The 15768-nt window shown below is 37.7% G+C and overlaps 1 protein-coding gene across 2 annotated transcripts in view; it reads right to left on the bottom strand.

Moving 5' to 3' along the window:
- Positions 1-15768, bottom strand: part of CD163 (CD163 molecule) — a 33557-nt gene that overhangs the window by 9950 nt on the left and 7839 nt on the right. For both annotated transcript variants that reach the window (XM_066357783.1, XM_066357789.1), the window contains exons 5-11: positions 11939-12259; positions 11108-11431; positions 8434-8748; positions 8007-8321; positions 7533-7625; positions 7137-7451; positions 6261-6581 (exon numbers count right to left, since the gene is read on the bottom strand). In XM_066357783.1, coding sequence (XP_066213880.1) covers positions 6261-6581; positions 7137-7451; positions 7533-7625; positions 8007-8321; positions 8434-8748; positions 11108-11431; positions 11939-12259 — 2004 coding nt within the window. The remainder of the gene's footprint in view (positions 1-6260; positions 6582-7136; positions 7452-7532; positions 7626-8006; positions 8322-8433; positions 8749-11107; positions 11432-11938; positions 12260-15768) is intronic.

The raw sequence follows: 15768 nt of genomic DNA, 5'->3' as shown, positions 1-15768 counted from the left end.
GGCCCATTCAGTTAGTTATCATTGGACTTCTCAGTAGAAACTCTACAAGCCAGAAGAGAGTGGACCCAAACATTTAAAGCACTGAGAGAGAGGAACTACCAGCCAAGAATACTATATCCATCAAAGTTATCCTTTAAATATGAAGGAGAAATAAAAACTTTTGAAAATCAACAGAAGCTGAGGGAATTTATTACCAGAAAAAGCTACTGCAGCGAATACTCAAGGGGGTTATTTGACCACATACAAAGAACAAAACAAATCAAAACTATAAGTAAAAATGCCAACAAGGTTACAATAACAACCAGGAAAATCAGTGACAACAACAACATAAAATTGAAGAGAATAAAGATCTGCAATAACAAATGAGGATGGAGTGTATAAGCTCTAATATGACAAAGGACTCATACATATGAAAAAAATTTTTTTAATAACCTAATGGTAGCCATCCACAAAAAAGCCATTACTGAAACACATAACTTTAAAAAGAAGAAACAAGGGAAAGAAGTATGAAATACCACCAAACAAAAACAACTGACAGAAACAAACAAACAAAAAAGAACCAAAAAAGAAACAGAACTACCAGAAAACAAAACATGAAATGGTTATAGGAAATCCACAAGCATCAATAATTACCCTAAATGTAAATGGACTGAACTCACCAATAAAGACACAAAGTAGTAGATTGGATCAAGAACCATACCCAACTTGTATGCTGTCTTTGAGAGACACATCTAAGCTGCAAGGACAAAAGTAGACTCAAAATGAAAGACTGGAAAATAATTATCCAAGAAAATAATATCCAGCCTGACCAGGCAGTGGCGCAGTGGAAAGAGCGTTGGACTGGGATGCAGAGGACCCAGGTTCAAGACCCCAAGGTCGCCAGCTTGAGCGCGGGCTCATCTGGTTTGAGCAAAAGTCCACCAGCTTGAACCCAAGGTCGCTGGCTCCAACAAGGGGCTACTCGGTCTGCTGAAGGCCCGCGGTCAAGGCATATATGAGAGAGCAATCAATGAACAACTAAGGTGTTGCAATGCGCAATGAAAAACTAATGATTGATGCTTCTCATCTCTCTCCGTTCCTGTCTGTCTGTCCCTGTCTATCCCTATCTCTGACTCACTCTCTGTCTCTGAAAAAAAAAAAAAAGAAAAGAATATCCAAAGAAAAGCAGTATGGCCGTGCTCATATCTGACAATGCTAACTTTAAGACAATAAAAATAAAAAAAGACAAATATGGACATTTCATAATGATAAAAGGGACACTGTATCAAGAAGACATAACACTTCTTAATATATATTCACTGAACCAGGGAGTACCAAAATATATAAGACATCTTACTAACTGATCTAAAAATAGAAACAGACAAAAACATAATCATATTTGGAGATCTCAACACACCATTGATGGCTTTAGATAGATCATCCAAATAGAAAATTAATAAAGAAATACTGATCTTAAGCAACATATTGGAACAAATAGACATTTTCAGGACATTTTATCCCAGAACATCAGACTATACATTCTTTTCCAGTGTGCATAGAACATTCTCAAAGACAGACCATATGTTGGGCCACAAAACTAACATCAACTAATCCAGGATGATCGAAATTATACCAAGCACATTTTCTGACCAAAAGGCTTTGAAATTATAATTCAACTGCAAAAAGAAAGTAAAGAAACCCAGAAAAATGTGAAAATTAAACAACATACTTCTAAAAAATAACTGGGTCAATGAAGATATAAAAGTAGAGATCAAAAGATATATACAGACAAATGAAAATGACAACACAACATATCAAAATTTCTAGTATGCAGTGAAAGCAGTAATAAGAGAAAAATTTTATATCATTACAGACTTATATCAAGAAACAAGAGAGATCCCAAGTAAACAACCTAATATCACATCTTAAAGAACTAGCAAAAGAAGAATAAAGGCAACCCAAAGTAAGAAAAATAAAGAGAATAGTAAAAATTAGAGCAGACCTAATGAAATAGAGTACAACAACAATAAAAAAACTATGAAAAAATTTAATACAAGAAAAAGCTGGTTCTTTGAAAAGATAAATAAAATTGGCAAACCCCTGGCTAAATTCACTAAGAAAAAAAGAGAAAGGACTCATACAAACAAAATCAGAAATGAAAGAGGAGAAATTAACATCATAGATATACAAAGGATCATAGTAAAATACTATGAAAGATTATATGCCACCAAATTCAACAATCTAGAAGAAATGGATAAATTCCTAAAACGATATAATCTTTCTAGACTGAGTCGTGAAGAAGTTGAAAACCTAAATAAACTGATAAGCAAGGAAGAAATAGAAATAACTATCAAAAACCATCATTCCAAAATGTGCAGGACCAGATAGATGGCTACACTAGTTCATTCTATCAAACATTCAAAGAATTGGTACCTATCCTTTTCAAAATCTTCCAAAAAATAGAAGAAGAAGCAATACTTCTGAACACATTTTATGAGGCCAACATAATCCTCATATCAAAACCTGGCAAGGATAACTCAAAAAATAAAACTACAGACCAATATCTTTAATAGATACAGATGCAAAAATTCTAAACAAAAATACTAGCAAATTGAATGCATCAACACATTAAAAAATTAATACATCATGATCAAGTGGGCTTCATTCCAGGAGCACAATGATGGCTCAACATAAGTAAATCAATCAATGTAATACACCATCATCAACAAAACAAAGAACAAAAATCATATGACCCTATCAATACATGCAGAAAAGGCATTTGATAAGATACAATATCTTTTTATGTTTAAAACACTCAATAAAATGGGTATAAAGGCCCTGGCCGGTTGACTCAGTGGTAGAGTGTCGGCCTGGAGTGCAGGATTCCCGGGTTTGATTCCCGGCCAGGGCACACAGGAGAAGCGCCCATCTGCTTCTCCACCCCTCCCCCTCTCCTTCCTCTCTGTCTCTCTCTTCCTCTCCCGCAGCCAGGCTCCATTGGAGCAAAGTTTGCCTGGGCACTGAGGATGGCTCTGTGACCTCTGTCTCAGGTGCTAGAATGGCTCTGATTGCGGCGGAGCGACGCCCCAGATGGGCAGAGCATCGCCCCCTGGTGGGCATGCCGGGTAGATTGCAGTCGGGCGCATGCGGGAGTCTGTCTAACTGCCTCCCCGTTTCCAACTTCAGAAAAATACACACAAAAAAATGGGTATAGAAGGAAAGTACCTCAAAATAATGAAGACTATATATGACAAACCATCAGTTAACATTATACTAAATGGTGAAATAACGAAGGTTTTTCCTCTAAAATCAGAAACAAGACAAGGATGTCCACTCTCTCTATTCTTATTCAACATAGTTGTGAAAGTTTTAACCAGAGCAATCAGGCAAGAGAAAGAAATAAAAGGCATCTATTTCAGGAAAGAAGAAGTAAAGGTATCACTTTTTGCAGATGACATGATCCTATATATAGAAAAGCCCAAAGACTCCATTGAAAAACTATTAGAAACAATATACCAATCCCGTAAAATTGCAGTATATAAAAACAATATTTAAAAGTCTATTGTTTTGCAATATGTAAATATGAAACTTTGGAAAATGAACTAAAAAACCCCCAATTCATTTTACAATTGCAATAGCAACAACAAAAATACCTAGAAATAAACTTAACAAAGAATGTGATGGACTTATATACTGAAAACTACAAAGCAATCCTAAAATTGAAAAAGACATAATGAAATGGAAAAATATTCCATGTTCATAAATTGGAAGAACCAACATAGTTAAAATGGCCATATTACCCAAAGCAATATATAAATTTAATGCATATTCATTAAAATCCCAATGTCATTTTTTAAAGAAACAGAACAACAACAAAAAATTACCAGGTTTGTATGGAAACATAAAAAACCCTTAATAGCCAAAGCAGTCAGCAGTCATGAGAAAAAAGAACAAAGCCAGTGGTATCACACTACCTGACTTCAAATTATACTTTAGAGCCACGATAATCAGAACAGCATGGTACTGGCAGAAAAACAGAAATACTGACCAACAGAACAAAATCAAGAGCCCAGAAATAAAACCACATATATAGAGACAAATAATATTTGACAAAAGAGCCAAAAACACACAATGAAAAAAAGAAAGCCTCTTCAATAAATGGTGCTGGTAAAATTGGAAAGCCACATGCAAAAAAAATGAAACTTGACTATAGTTTGTCTTCCTGCATAAAAATTAATTCAAAATGGACCAAAATCCTGACTAGGCAGTGACACAGTGGATAGAGCATTGGACTAGGATCAGAGGACGCAGGTTTGAAACCCTGAAGTAGCTGGCTTGAGCTTGGGCTCATCTGGCTTGAGTGCAGGCTCACCAGATTGAGCGCGGGTTGCTGGCTTGAGTGTGGGATCATAGACATTACCCCGTGGTCCCTGGCTTGAGCCCAAAGGTCACTGGCTTGAAGCCAAGGTTACTGGCATGAGCTCAAGGTCACTGGCTTTAGCAAGGGGTCACTCACCCTGCTGTAGCCCCCAGGTCAAGGCACATATAAAAAAGCAATCAATGAACAACTAAGGTGCTGCAATGAAGAATTGATGCTTCTCATCTCTCACCCTTTCTGTCTGTCTGTCCCTCTCTCTGACTCTCTTTGTTTCTGTCACACACACATACAAAATGGATCAAAGACTTAAACATAAATTATATAGAAGAAAACATAGGTACTAAACTCATGGATCTTGATGGAAGAGAACAATTTATGAATTTGACTCCTAAGGCAAGGGAGGTAAAGGCAAAAGTAAATGAATGGTACTATTTCAAACTAAAAAGCTTCTGCACAACAAAAGAAACTGACAACAAAACAAATAGGCAGCCAATCAAGTGGGAGATGATCTTTGCAAACAACAGCTCTGATAAGGGGTTAATATCCAAAATAGATAAAGAACTCACAAAGCTCAGCAACAAGCAAGCAAACAAGCCAATTAGAAAATGGGAAGAAGACCTGAACAGACACTTCTCCCAAAAACATACAAATGGCCAACAGATATATGAAAAAATGCTCATCTTTATTAGCTATTCAAGAAATGCAAATCAAAACTACAATGAGATGCTACCTGTTATCTCATTGAGATAACACCTGTTAGATTGGCTATTATCAACAAGACAGGTAATAAGTTCGAAGAGGCTGTGGAGAAAAAGGAACCTTTACTCACTGCTGGTGGTAATGTAAACTAGTACAACCATTATGGAAGAAAGTATGGTAGTTCCTCAAAAAATTAGGAATAGAATTACCATGTGACTCAGCAATCCCTCTGCTGGGTATCTATCTCTAAAACTTGAAAACATTGGTATGTAAAGATACATGCATCCCTATGTTCATCACAGCATTATTCACAGTGGCTAAGACATAGAAACCACCACCATGTTCTTTGATAGAGGATTGGATAAAGAAGATGTGTTATAGATATACAATGGAATACTACTCAGCTGTAAGAAATGATGACATAGTGACATTTATGACAACATGGATGGACCTTGAGAACATTGTACTGAGTGAAAGAAGTCAATCAGAAAAAGCTAAGAGCTGTATGATTTCACACATAGGTGGGATATAAAACTGAGACTCATGGACATAGATAAAAGTGAAGTGGTTAACAGGGGGATATAGGGGAGGGGTTGGCGAAGGAGTAAAGAGAGACAATTATAGGGTGATGGAAAATGATTTGACTTTGGGTGATGAGTATACAACATAATCAACAGTTCAAATGCTATTGAAATGTTTATCTGAACTCTATGTACTCTTATTGATTAATTTCACTTTGTTAAATTTAATTTTCTAAATTAAAAAAAAAGCTGATAATCTTGGGAGATTATCAGGTACATAGAAATCTGCAAGTTTAAGAAGATAGAGAAGGTAGTAATACATTAAGATTGACATTTATGACTCTTCTTTCTTTATATTAGTACAGGAAGATAATATTTGAAAGAAAAATTGGAAAGATAAGGTAGACTATTATTCAGTAGTCAAATACTGAATCACATTCTCTGTTCCTAATTTGTTCACAAAGAAAACAATTGAATAAAACTTTCATGAAGACCATGGAAAGTATAATATTCTTTGGAAAAATAATCTCTGAACCTGAAAACATGTTGTTTAAATTAAAAAAACCAATTATGCCACACAAGTAATATAGGTATTAACTAGAGTTTACTTATTGCTACTTAATGAGATCAGATGGTAGTGGAGTCACAGAATGGAATATTCATATAGGCCAACAAATACTTACTAGCACATGTGATCCAGGTCTCCTCTGAGGGGCTTGCCAGTCTCTGCTCCCATGGAGATGATGGACACTTCCATAATGTGTCAGGTCCTTTAGGACACTGAATGTTGTCCACCCACATGTACTTGGGCATTGTCTTTGCTACAGATACAGGGCTAATAGTCCCTTCATCTGCACAGCCCAGCTGCCTGCATACCACTCCCACAGTAGTTGCAGACATGTTAGTCTTGCCAATGCTGCCCCAAGCTCCATTGTAAAAAAGTTCCAGACGTCCTGCACAGGTCTTTGTGCTGGTTTCATCGCTCAGCCTAAGAGACATGAACTCTGGGGTGAAATACAAAGTTAGTAGTTTCACGTCTTCTCTGAAAATTCATAGGACTCCCTTCTTTTAATACAAAAAAAGATCAGTGGCCTTTATGCTAATTTTTGCTGCTATGAAAAATACATCTAATTTGTCTGTTATGAAAAGTTGCTTGGACATAGTAAGTATCTTTTTCTCTGTAGAATGTAGCTCTGAGGTCTTTCTTCTTGTCCCTTTCAATCTACTTCTTTATCGATACAGTGATTATTAAGTGGTGCATTGAATCCTTACCCAATATCCAGCTCCACATATATTTATAAAAAAAAACTTCTCATTGTTGGTTTTGTCATCATTTTCATGATATGCAAGCTCATTTATGACTATTTCTCCTTCTGACTTTATACTACCTTGCACAGGAAGTAGCACTAATTCATCAAACCTATACTTCTGGGATCCTGACTCTTGCAATAGTTCCCTCTATACCTGCTTTTTAGGGAATCTCTCAGATTAATACCCCCACTGCCTTACTTCAGTCCTTTCTTATGGAATTATGACCAGAGGTTATGTGCATAACTTACCTGAGCAGATTACTCCTGCATCTTCCTTATGCCTGCAATTGTGCCGTCCCCAGCCATGTGAATGGCATTGCCAGATATGAGCTTCGTTTCCCATACAGTTTATCTCATCCAGAAAGATGGGCCCTGTTCCTTCCCCAAAATAAGCAGAACTAGTGGCATTAATGGCCACTCCGCAGCTCAGCTGCCTGCACAACACATGGGCATCATTTAGGTCCCAGCTGTCATCACAGATGGTCCCCCAGGAGCCCTCGTGATAGACCTCTATTCTTCCAGCACAACGACCACCTCCATTTACCAGGCGAACTTGATCACTCTCTGTAAATAGAAAGTAAAATATTAATAAAACACACTCCAAAGGACTGAAGTCATTTTTATAGATTGGTCACTGATTCTCACCTATGCAAGGAACAGAACTTTCTTCTGAAATGGTAGAGCTTGTTGGGTTCAAAGATGATGAGTTGCACGGGGATAGTGTCTGACTCTGGTTTCCTGCAAACAGCAAACTGCTCAGTCATACAAGATTCAAACAGGAAGGTGAGGAAGGGAGGCCAGATGAAGTATTAGACAGATGGGCTGAGGACAAACAAAGGTTTAGAGAGAAAGGGGGATGGGTCAACCAGGCAGAAAATTATTCAGGTGCTTGGAGAAGGGCTGGTACATGGTAAGCACTAAATAACTATGAGCTCCATAAAAATTAAGTTTACACTTTCTCTAAAAAAAGACAAATGAAGTTACCATTCTGGTACTTTTCTCATGACCCCTCAAAATAGACCTTTCCCTTTTACTTTTGTTCTTCCCTACAGGTACACCTGCTCTTCAGGCACACCACCAAGGGGGAGGCTGCTCATTGACTGCTCTTGATCCTCTTACCTGAGCAGATTACAGAGGCCACTTGCTCCGCAGAACATAGCGGTGCACCCAGAGCAGTTACAGGGCAGTCTCCCACGTGCTGCTCAGTTCCAGTGCAGTGAAACATGTGCCTCCAGACCTGACCATTTCCTTTCCCAAAATGTGCTCCTTCGGGGATGGAAAGAGCAACTCCACATTTGAGTTGCTGGCACAAGACATGGGCATCTTTTATGTCCCAGTGAGAGCTGCAGAGAGATCCCCAGGTCCCTAGAACTTTGAGCTCCACTCTTCCTTCACATCCGGACTTGCCATTCACCAAGCGGATGTTTGTATATCCTGGAAGGAAAAGGGGATTTAAAAAGATGTCTATGATTACCTACCCCTACTTTCTTTACTGTAAAAAAAAAAAACCCCAAAAAACAAATTGAATGTGTTCTTTTCATCTTACTTGAGCAGACTACTCCAACGTCTCTGCTGTGGCTGCAAGTCCCTTCTTGACGGGGTGCTACAGGGCAAAGGGCAAGATGGGACTCGTGCCCTTCACACTGGATTTCATCAGTCCAGATCTGTCCACTTCCGTTTCCAAAGTAAGCTCCCCCCAGCAGAGAGATGACTGTGCCACATTCTAATTCCCTGCACAGCACACTGGCAGCTTCCAGAGAGAAGTCAGAGTCACAGACAGTGCCCCATGTATCGCCATGTTTTATTTCAACACGACCAGAGCAAGGAATGTCCCCTCCAGCCAGTCTGGGTTTCCTGTGGTCTGAAAAAATAATATTTCAAGTGAGAGATAACATAATTGCAAGATTTTTCCTTCAGATGGAAGTAAGGAAAGGAGTAAAGAGTGAGAAAGGGAGGCCAGGGTGTTTAATGATTTTTTTTCACACTCATTCCTCTTGGTCTTTCTGCCTAGAAGTGGGCATAGCAAATTCTAGATCTGCCCATGCCTCATTAGACAATTTCATCCGAATTCTGAAAATCTAAATTCTGAAACTTTGCCTCCTGGAGGAAGCCACTCCCGGAGGCATGACAACTTTTTCCTTCCTTTATCTTCTTATGTTGTTCATAACATTGGAGACCACAGATAATGTGTATTTTAGCCCTCTGTCTTTTAGCCCTATACTCAATTCTCTACCTACTGAACTTTGGGGTTTGCCTCAACCTTTTGAAATGGTTTTATGTAAAGGTTTTCAGTGCACCTTCTGTTTTCAAAATGAACATCAGACCTCTTTTTCTCTTTGATATCTGTAGCAGTTGTTACATAAGACTTTCTCCGGTTTTCTCCTTTTTCCTGCCTGGCAGAACTTTTCATGAATTCCCTGGCTGAAGGTTCTATCCTCAACTTACCTATCTTATCAATGGGCATCTCTTATCTGCCAATAAATGTATTCATCTATATTTTTTTCTTTAAATTTATATTTATAAACATATTTACTTGGACATCTGGAACTGAAAGTGTTCAAAATTGAATGAATTTTGTATTGACAAGCCCACTGTAATCTTACCCAATTTATGATAACTAGACAAAATTAGAATGACCTGGAATTGAGCCCCTTCTTTATCCACTATAAATGTAATAATGATAGTAGTGAACATTAAGTGAATGAACACCTCTTCTATAATGGCACTTTATTAAGTATTTAACAAACATTATTTTGTCTTTGAAATTGCCTTAGGGAATAATTATTAATATTATACTCATTTACAAATAAGAAAACTGAAACATAGAGAGGTGTAGTAACTTGCTAAGGTTATATAGCAAATAGTGAAGGGCTGGGATTTAAAACTAGGCAGCATATTCCAGAGCCTAGAATCTTGCCCCTCACAATACACTGCACATGTGGAAAGTCACCAATCTCTGTCAGTCTTCCAACGTATTTCTTTTGCATATTTTTTGCTATTGCTTTAATGTAATTTATCATATGTCATATAGTCCTTTGCAATATTTTCCTAAGTGGTGTCCTTGCTTCTAAGTTATTTTTCTAACAAATCAATGACATGGTCACAAATATCAACTGCATTTCAAATATTTTTACATTAATTTTGTCTTCAAGATAATTCAATGTTTCTATATTATTTATATAATAATTCATCCTTTCAATAAATATTATTAAGCACTTACAATGGATGGGTTTAAAAGTCTATCAGAGCCCTGGCCTGTCAGTTGGTTAAGAACATCATCCCAAAACAACAAGGTTGCAGGGGGGGGGGTTGTTTGTTTTTTAAAACTTTATTTAGAAAGTGAATAAATTTAACAGGGTGACATTGGTCAGTAAGAGTACATAGGGTTCAGGTAAACATTTCTATAGCATTTGAATTGTTGATTATGTTGTGTACCCATCACCTAAAGTCAAATCATTTTCCATCACCTCATTTTTATCCCTCTTTACACCCTCCCTCCCCCCAAGGTTGCAGGTTTGATCCTGGTCAGAGCACACATGGAAAGCAACCAAAAAATGCATGACTGAGTGGAACAACAAATGCTTCCCTTTCTGCTCTCTCTCCCTTTCTCTCTCTTTCTTTAAAAATCAATAAAAATAAAGCCCTGGCCAGATAGCTTGGTTGGTTGGAGCACTGTCCCAGACTATGAAGGTCAGTGGTTCAATTTCCCAGTCAGGGCACATATAGGAGCACTTCAATGTGCCTGCCTCTCTCTCTCCCTACCTCTTAAATAAATAAATAAATAGGTCTATCACAAAGATTAATCAGTGAAGATAGGTAGTACTAATGCTACTATTAATAATCATAACAAATTATTGATCACTTGATGTGTAATTCCTGTGAGGTAATTGTTTTTGTTACCACCACTTTTTTTTTTTGAGGAAATTGCAGCACAGAGAGCTTTGGTAGATTCCTCAATATCACCTATCTACTAAAAATAAGAACAAATGATAAACATTAAGTTAGCATACTTTAAAATATTCTATCATGGTACCTTAAAGGCCTTAATACCTATTACTCTTATCAATCATACCTGATTCTTCAGCCTGAAGTTGTCCGGGGATACTGTGCTTTTCCATGATTCTGTTGATCCTGTGCATTTGCAGAAACTTTTCTCTCTACTTATAATGTATTTCCCAACCTTAAATCAAACTTCTTAATACATTGATTGAAAGTCTTACCTGAGCAGGTAACTCTTGCTTCTTTAGACATAACACAGTCAGATTCACCCCATTGCCAATCCTTGCAGTGCCAAATAGAAGTCTCATTTCCATTACAGCTTTTTGATAAAATCAGCCATATGTTTGTTGGCTTAATTTTGGAATAAACATGATAGGATGTGTCGAGTGCAGATCCACATTCCAGCTGCCTGCATGCCACATCAGCAGCTGTCAGTTCCCATCTTCTCTCACACACTCTTCCTACTAGATTCTGAATTTCTACCTCCACTGTCCCAGCACAGCGGCTGTCTGCTCCTACGAGTCTCAGTTTCAAATCTGATCCATCTGCAAAGCAAACATAAACTTAGGCTATAGATACATGTGGAGGTTAACTTACAAAGAATTTTTTTAAATCTTGCTCCTCCCAAGATACTGAGAAACAGGAAATTATGGTTTTCCCATCTCATGTCTTTTCTTGCAGCCAGTATAGATAATACATTTGATTAAAATTGAGGTTATAGTTTCAAAGGTTAATAAAAATTGTCAATGGCAGAAAAAGTGAACAAGATAGGTATTTAAAAAAAGAAATATATCATTATATATTTCAGAGCTCCAGGAATATTTAGAACCTAATAGCCATCAGAATAATTATTACAGAAAATTGAGTCAGACAACTCTCCAAATTAGTCAAATAAAGAACATGTTAAAAATTCATCACACACACAAAAAGATTCATCACAACTGTAGAAGAATTCCCAACATAGAAATTATTAGATATTTCTGTCTCTGAGACCTCATACCTATTCTTACTTCTAAAGAACACAAATCCTACGTTTTCTGTTTTTAACTTACCAGAACATGTGACACCAGTATCTTCAGCATGATCGCAATAATGCTTTCCCCAACCATTGTGTCTACATTGCCAGATGGCAGATTCATGTCCTTGGCAGCCAACTTGGTCAAACCAAATAGGTCCAGTTCCCTCACTGGCATTAACTCGACCAATACCAGTGATGTTAGTGGGGCATCCCAGTTGTTTACACGCCACAGCAGCATCATCACTATTCCAGCCATCATCACACACGGTTCCCCATTCTCCTTGGAATTTCGCTTCTAATCTTCCTGAACAATTACTGACTCCATCTACCACTCTCAGGCCCAGGTCTGATCCATCTGTAAGAAGGACACAAAATAAATCAGTGATAAAGAAACAATAAGAGACTTCTGGTCAAGGTTGTAGAGTAGATAAACTCTGTGCTCACTTCCTCCCACAACCACATCAAAATAATAAATAAATTAAAGAATAGCCCTCATTGAAAAACACCTGAAGACTAGCTGAACAGAATTTCTATAACTAAGGATATAAATAAATAGCCATGTGAAGATTGGTAGGAGGGGTGGAGACACAGAATGGCAGGTCCCACATTCACAGTGGGGCAGTTAAGAATCCAGAAGAGAATTTTGGCTGCAGAGGTCCCCCTGAGGAGCAAAAGTTCCCAGCCCCACTTTGTGCTCCCCAACCCAGAGCATCAGTGCTGGGAAGAGGAGTCCTCACAACCTTTGGCTATGAAAACCAGTGGGAATTGTGTTCAAGAAAGACAAAGAACTTCTAGAGCTTGAGGTACTACAGGTCATAAAGGGACTGTGAGACTGAGACTCATTCACTCACAGTCTCCCTTGATCTAAGCTCCAGTGCAGAGGAAGCATCTTGAAAAGCTCCAGGGACATTTGAGGAGAAACTAAATTGAATAACTTCAGAGTGAAAGGTGGAGGGGCAGAGGTTGGGGCAACTCTCTGGAAATGGACATTCCTTTGCTGAACTCTTCCCACCCTGCCAGCCATACAGATGGGAAATCTGTGCTCTCTGTTTATCTGGCTAACAACATTCTGTACCCTGGTAATTCCCTGAGACCCTGCCCTGCTCAATTCACTCCTTTGACCTGAAACTCTTCCAATGGCTCTTCCACACAAGTGGCCTTCCATTGTCTTGCACTGCGGATTTTCTCCAAATCTCTTAAAGATCCACACACCCCAAAGAAGCAGCAGCTAGCCTCAGTTTGCTAAGTGTTCCCAAGCTCAGCACAAGTGGCGACTGATCTCAACTTGCATTGTAACTCTCATCAGGTGGCCCCAAGCCTGGTAATGGTGATAGCCAGTTGTGGCCTATAATGTTGCTTCAACTAAGTGGCCACAAGCCTGGCACAAGTGGCAGTTGGTCTCAATTTGCAGTGTAGACCCTCCAAAACCTCTGAGTCCAGCACAAGTTGCAATCAAGTAACAGATCACTTGTAGGTTCTATCAAGAGGTCTCAAGAGAGGCATCCAAATTGGAAAAGAAGAAGTAAAATTATCATTATTTGCTGATGACATAATACTGTACATAGAAAACCCTAAAGTCTCAGTAAAAAAACTACTAGACCTGATAAATGAATTCAGCAAGGTGACAGGATATAAAATTAATACTCAGAAATCAAGGGCATTTTTATACACTGACAATGAACTGTCTGAAAGAGAAATTATGAAAACAATCCTTTTCACTCCTGCAACAAAAAAAGTAAAGTACCTAGGAGTGAATTTAACCAAGGAGGTTAAAGACTTGTATTTGAAAAATTATAAAACGTTGATAAAAGATATTAAGGAAGATACAAACAAGTGGAAGCATATACCGTGTTCATGGGTAGGAAGAATAAACATCCTTAAAATGTCTATATTACCCAAAGCAATCTATAAATTCAATGCAATTCTTATTAAAATACCAATGGCATACTTCAAACACATAGAAAAACTATTCCAAATATTTATATGGAACCAAGAAAGAACACGAATAGCCTCAGCAATCTTGAAAAAGAAGAATAAAGTGGATGGTATCACACTTCCTAATATCAAGTTATACTACAAGGTCATTGTACGCAATACAGCTTGTACTGGCATAAGAACAGGCATACAGATCAATGGAACAGAACAGAGAACCCAGAAATAAACCCACACCTTTATGGTCAATTGATATTTGACAAAGAAAGTAAGAGCGTACAATGGAGTAAAGACAGTCTCTTTAACAAATGGTGTTGGGAAAATTGGACAGGTACTTGAAAAAAAATGAAACTAGAACACCAACTTACACCATTTACAAAAATAAACTCAAAATGGATAAAAGCCTTAAATGTAAGTCATGAAAGCATAATCATCTTGGAAGAAAACATAGGCAGTAAGTTCTCCGACATCTCTCGCAGCAATGTTTTTGCTGATTTATTTCCATGGGCAAGTGAAATAATGGACAGAATGAACACATGGAACTATATCAAACTGAAAATCTTTTGCACAGCTAAAGACAATATGAAAGAATAAAAAGACAAACCACACAATGGAAGAACATATTCGACAATATGTCTGATAAGGGGTTAATAACCAAAATTTATAAAGAACTTGTAAAACTCAACACCAGGAAGATAAACAATCCAATCGAGAAATGGGCAAAAGAAATGAACAGACACTTCTCCAAAGAGGACATACAGATGGCCAATAGGCATATGAAAAAATGTTCAATATCACTAATCGTTACAGCAATGCAAATTAAAACCACAATGAGATACCTCCTCACACCTGTCAGAATGGCACTCATTAACAAAACAATACATAATAAGTGCTAGTGAGGATGTGTAGAAAAGGGAACCCTCCAGCATTGCTGGTGGGGATGCAGACTGGTGCAGCCACTGTGGAAAACAGAATGGAGATTCCTCAAAAAATTAAAAATCAAACTGCCTTTGACCCAGCTATTCCACTTTTAGGAATATATCCTAAGAATACCAAATCACTGATTCAAAAGAAAAAATGTACCCCATGTTTATTGCAGCATTGTTTACAATAGCCATGATCTGGAAACAGCCCAAGTTTCCCGTGGATGAGTTGATTAAAAAGCAGTGGTATATATACACAATGGAATACTACGCAGCCATGAAAATGAAGAAAATCTGACCTTTTGCGACAACATGGATGGACCTGGAGACTATTATGCTAAGTGAAATAAGCCAGGTAGAGAAAAAAAAATTTCATATGACCTCACTCATTGAAGAATCTAATGAACAGTATAAACTGAGGAACGGAATAGAGGCAGAGGCAGGATCAAAGGGACCATAGGGGAAGCGGTCAGAGTGAAAGAGGATGAGAGGATTAGATCAAAGAAGGGAAAGAGATTAGTGAAATTATATATACATAACAGCATTATAGAGAGCAGGACTGCAAATCCTGGAGGAAGGGGTGAAAGCGTTGGGGGAGGTTTAAAGGGGGTTGAGGGCAACAAGGGGGTGGGGGGGAGATATATTGGTGGGACATTTGAATCTATGTAAACACAATAAATTAAAATAAATAAATATTTTTAAAAAGGAAATATAAAGAAACAAATAAACATTACAAAAAAGTTCATCCTTACTATTGCTATAAACGCAAAATAAAACGATATTTTTGCCCAAAGTTAAAAAAGAAGAAATAATAACTCAAGTGCAAAAAAGTAAATGTCATCCTGGTACATACAAATCTCTGTCCCCTGTCCCCTAATCAAGTATAGAAGTATAGAACATAAAAGTTTATAGACAGATACAGTGCCACATTTTCACCAGTACTTTCTATTGTCAATATTAATTTTAGCCATTCAGTACCTATATAGTGGCATCTCACTGTGATTTTTAT

The sequence above is a fragment of the Saccopteryx leptura genome, chromosome 1, assembly GCF_036850995.1.
Source record: "Saccopteryx leptura isolate mSacLep1 chromosome 1, mSacLep1_pri_phased_curated, whole genome shotgun sequence".
Lineage (NCBI taxonomy): Eukaryota > Metazoa > Chordata > Mammalia > Chiroptera > Emballonuridae > Saccopteryx > Saccopteryx leptura.
Note: the sequence above shows the minus strand (reverse complement) of the source record. Positions and strands in the feature narration are given on the sequence as shown.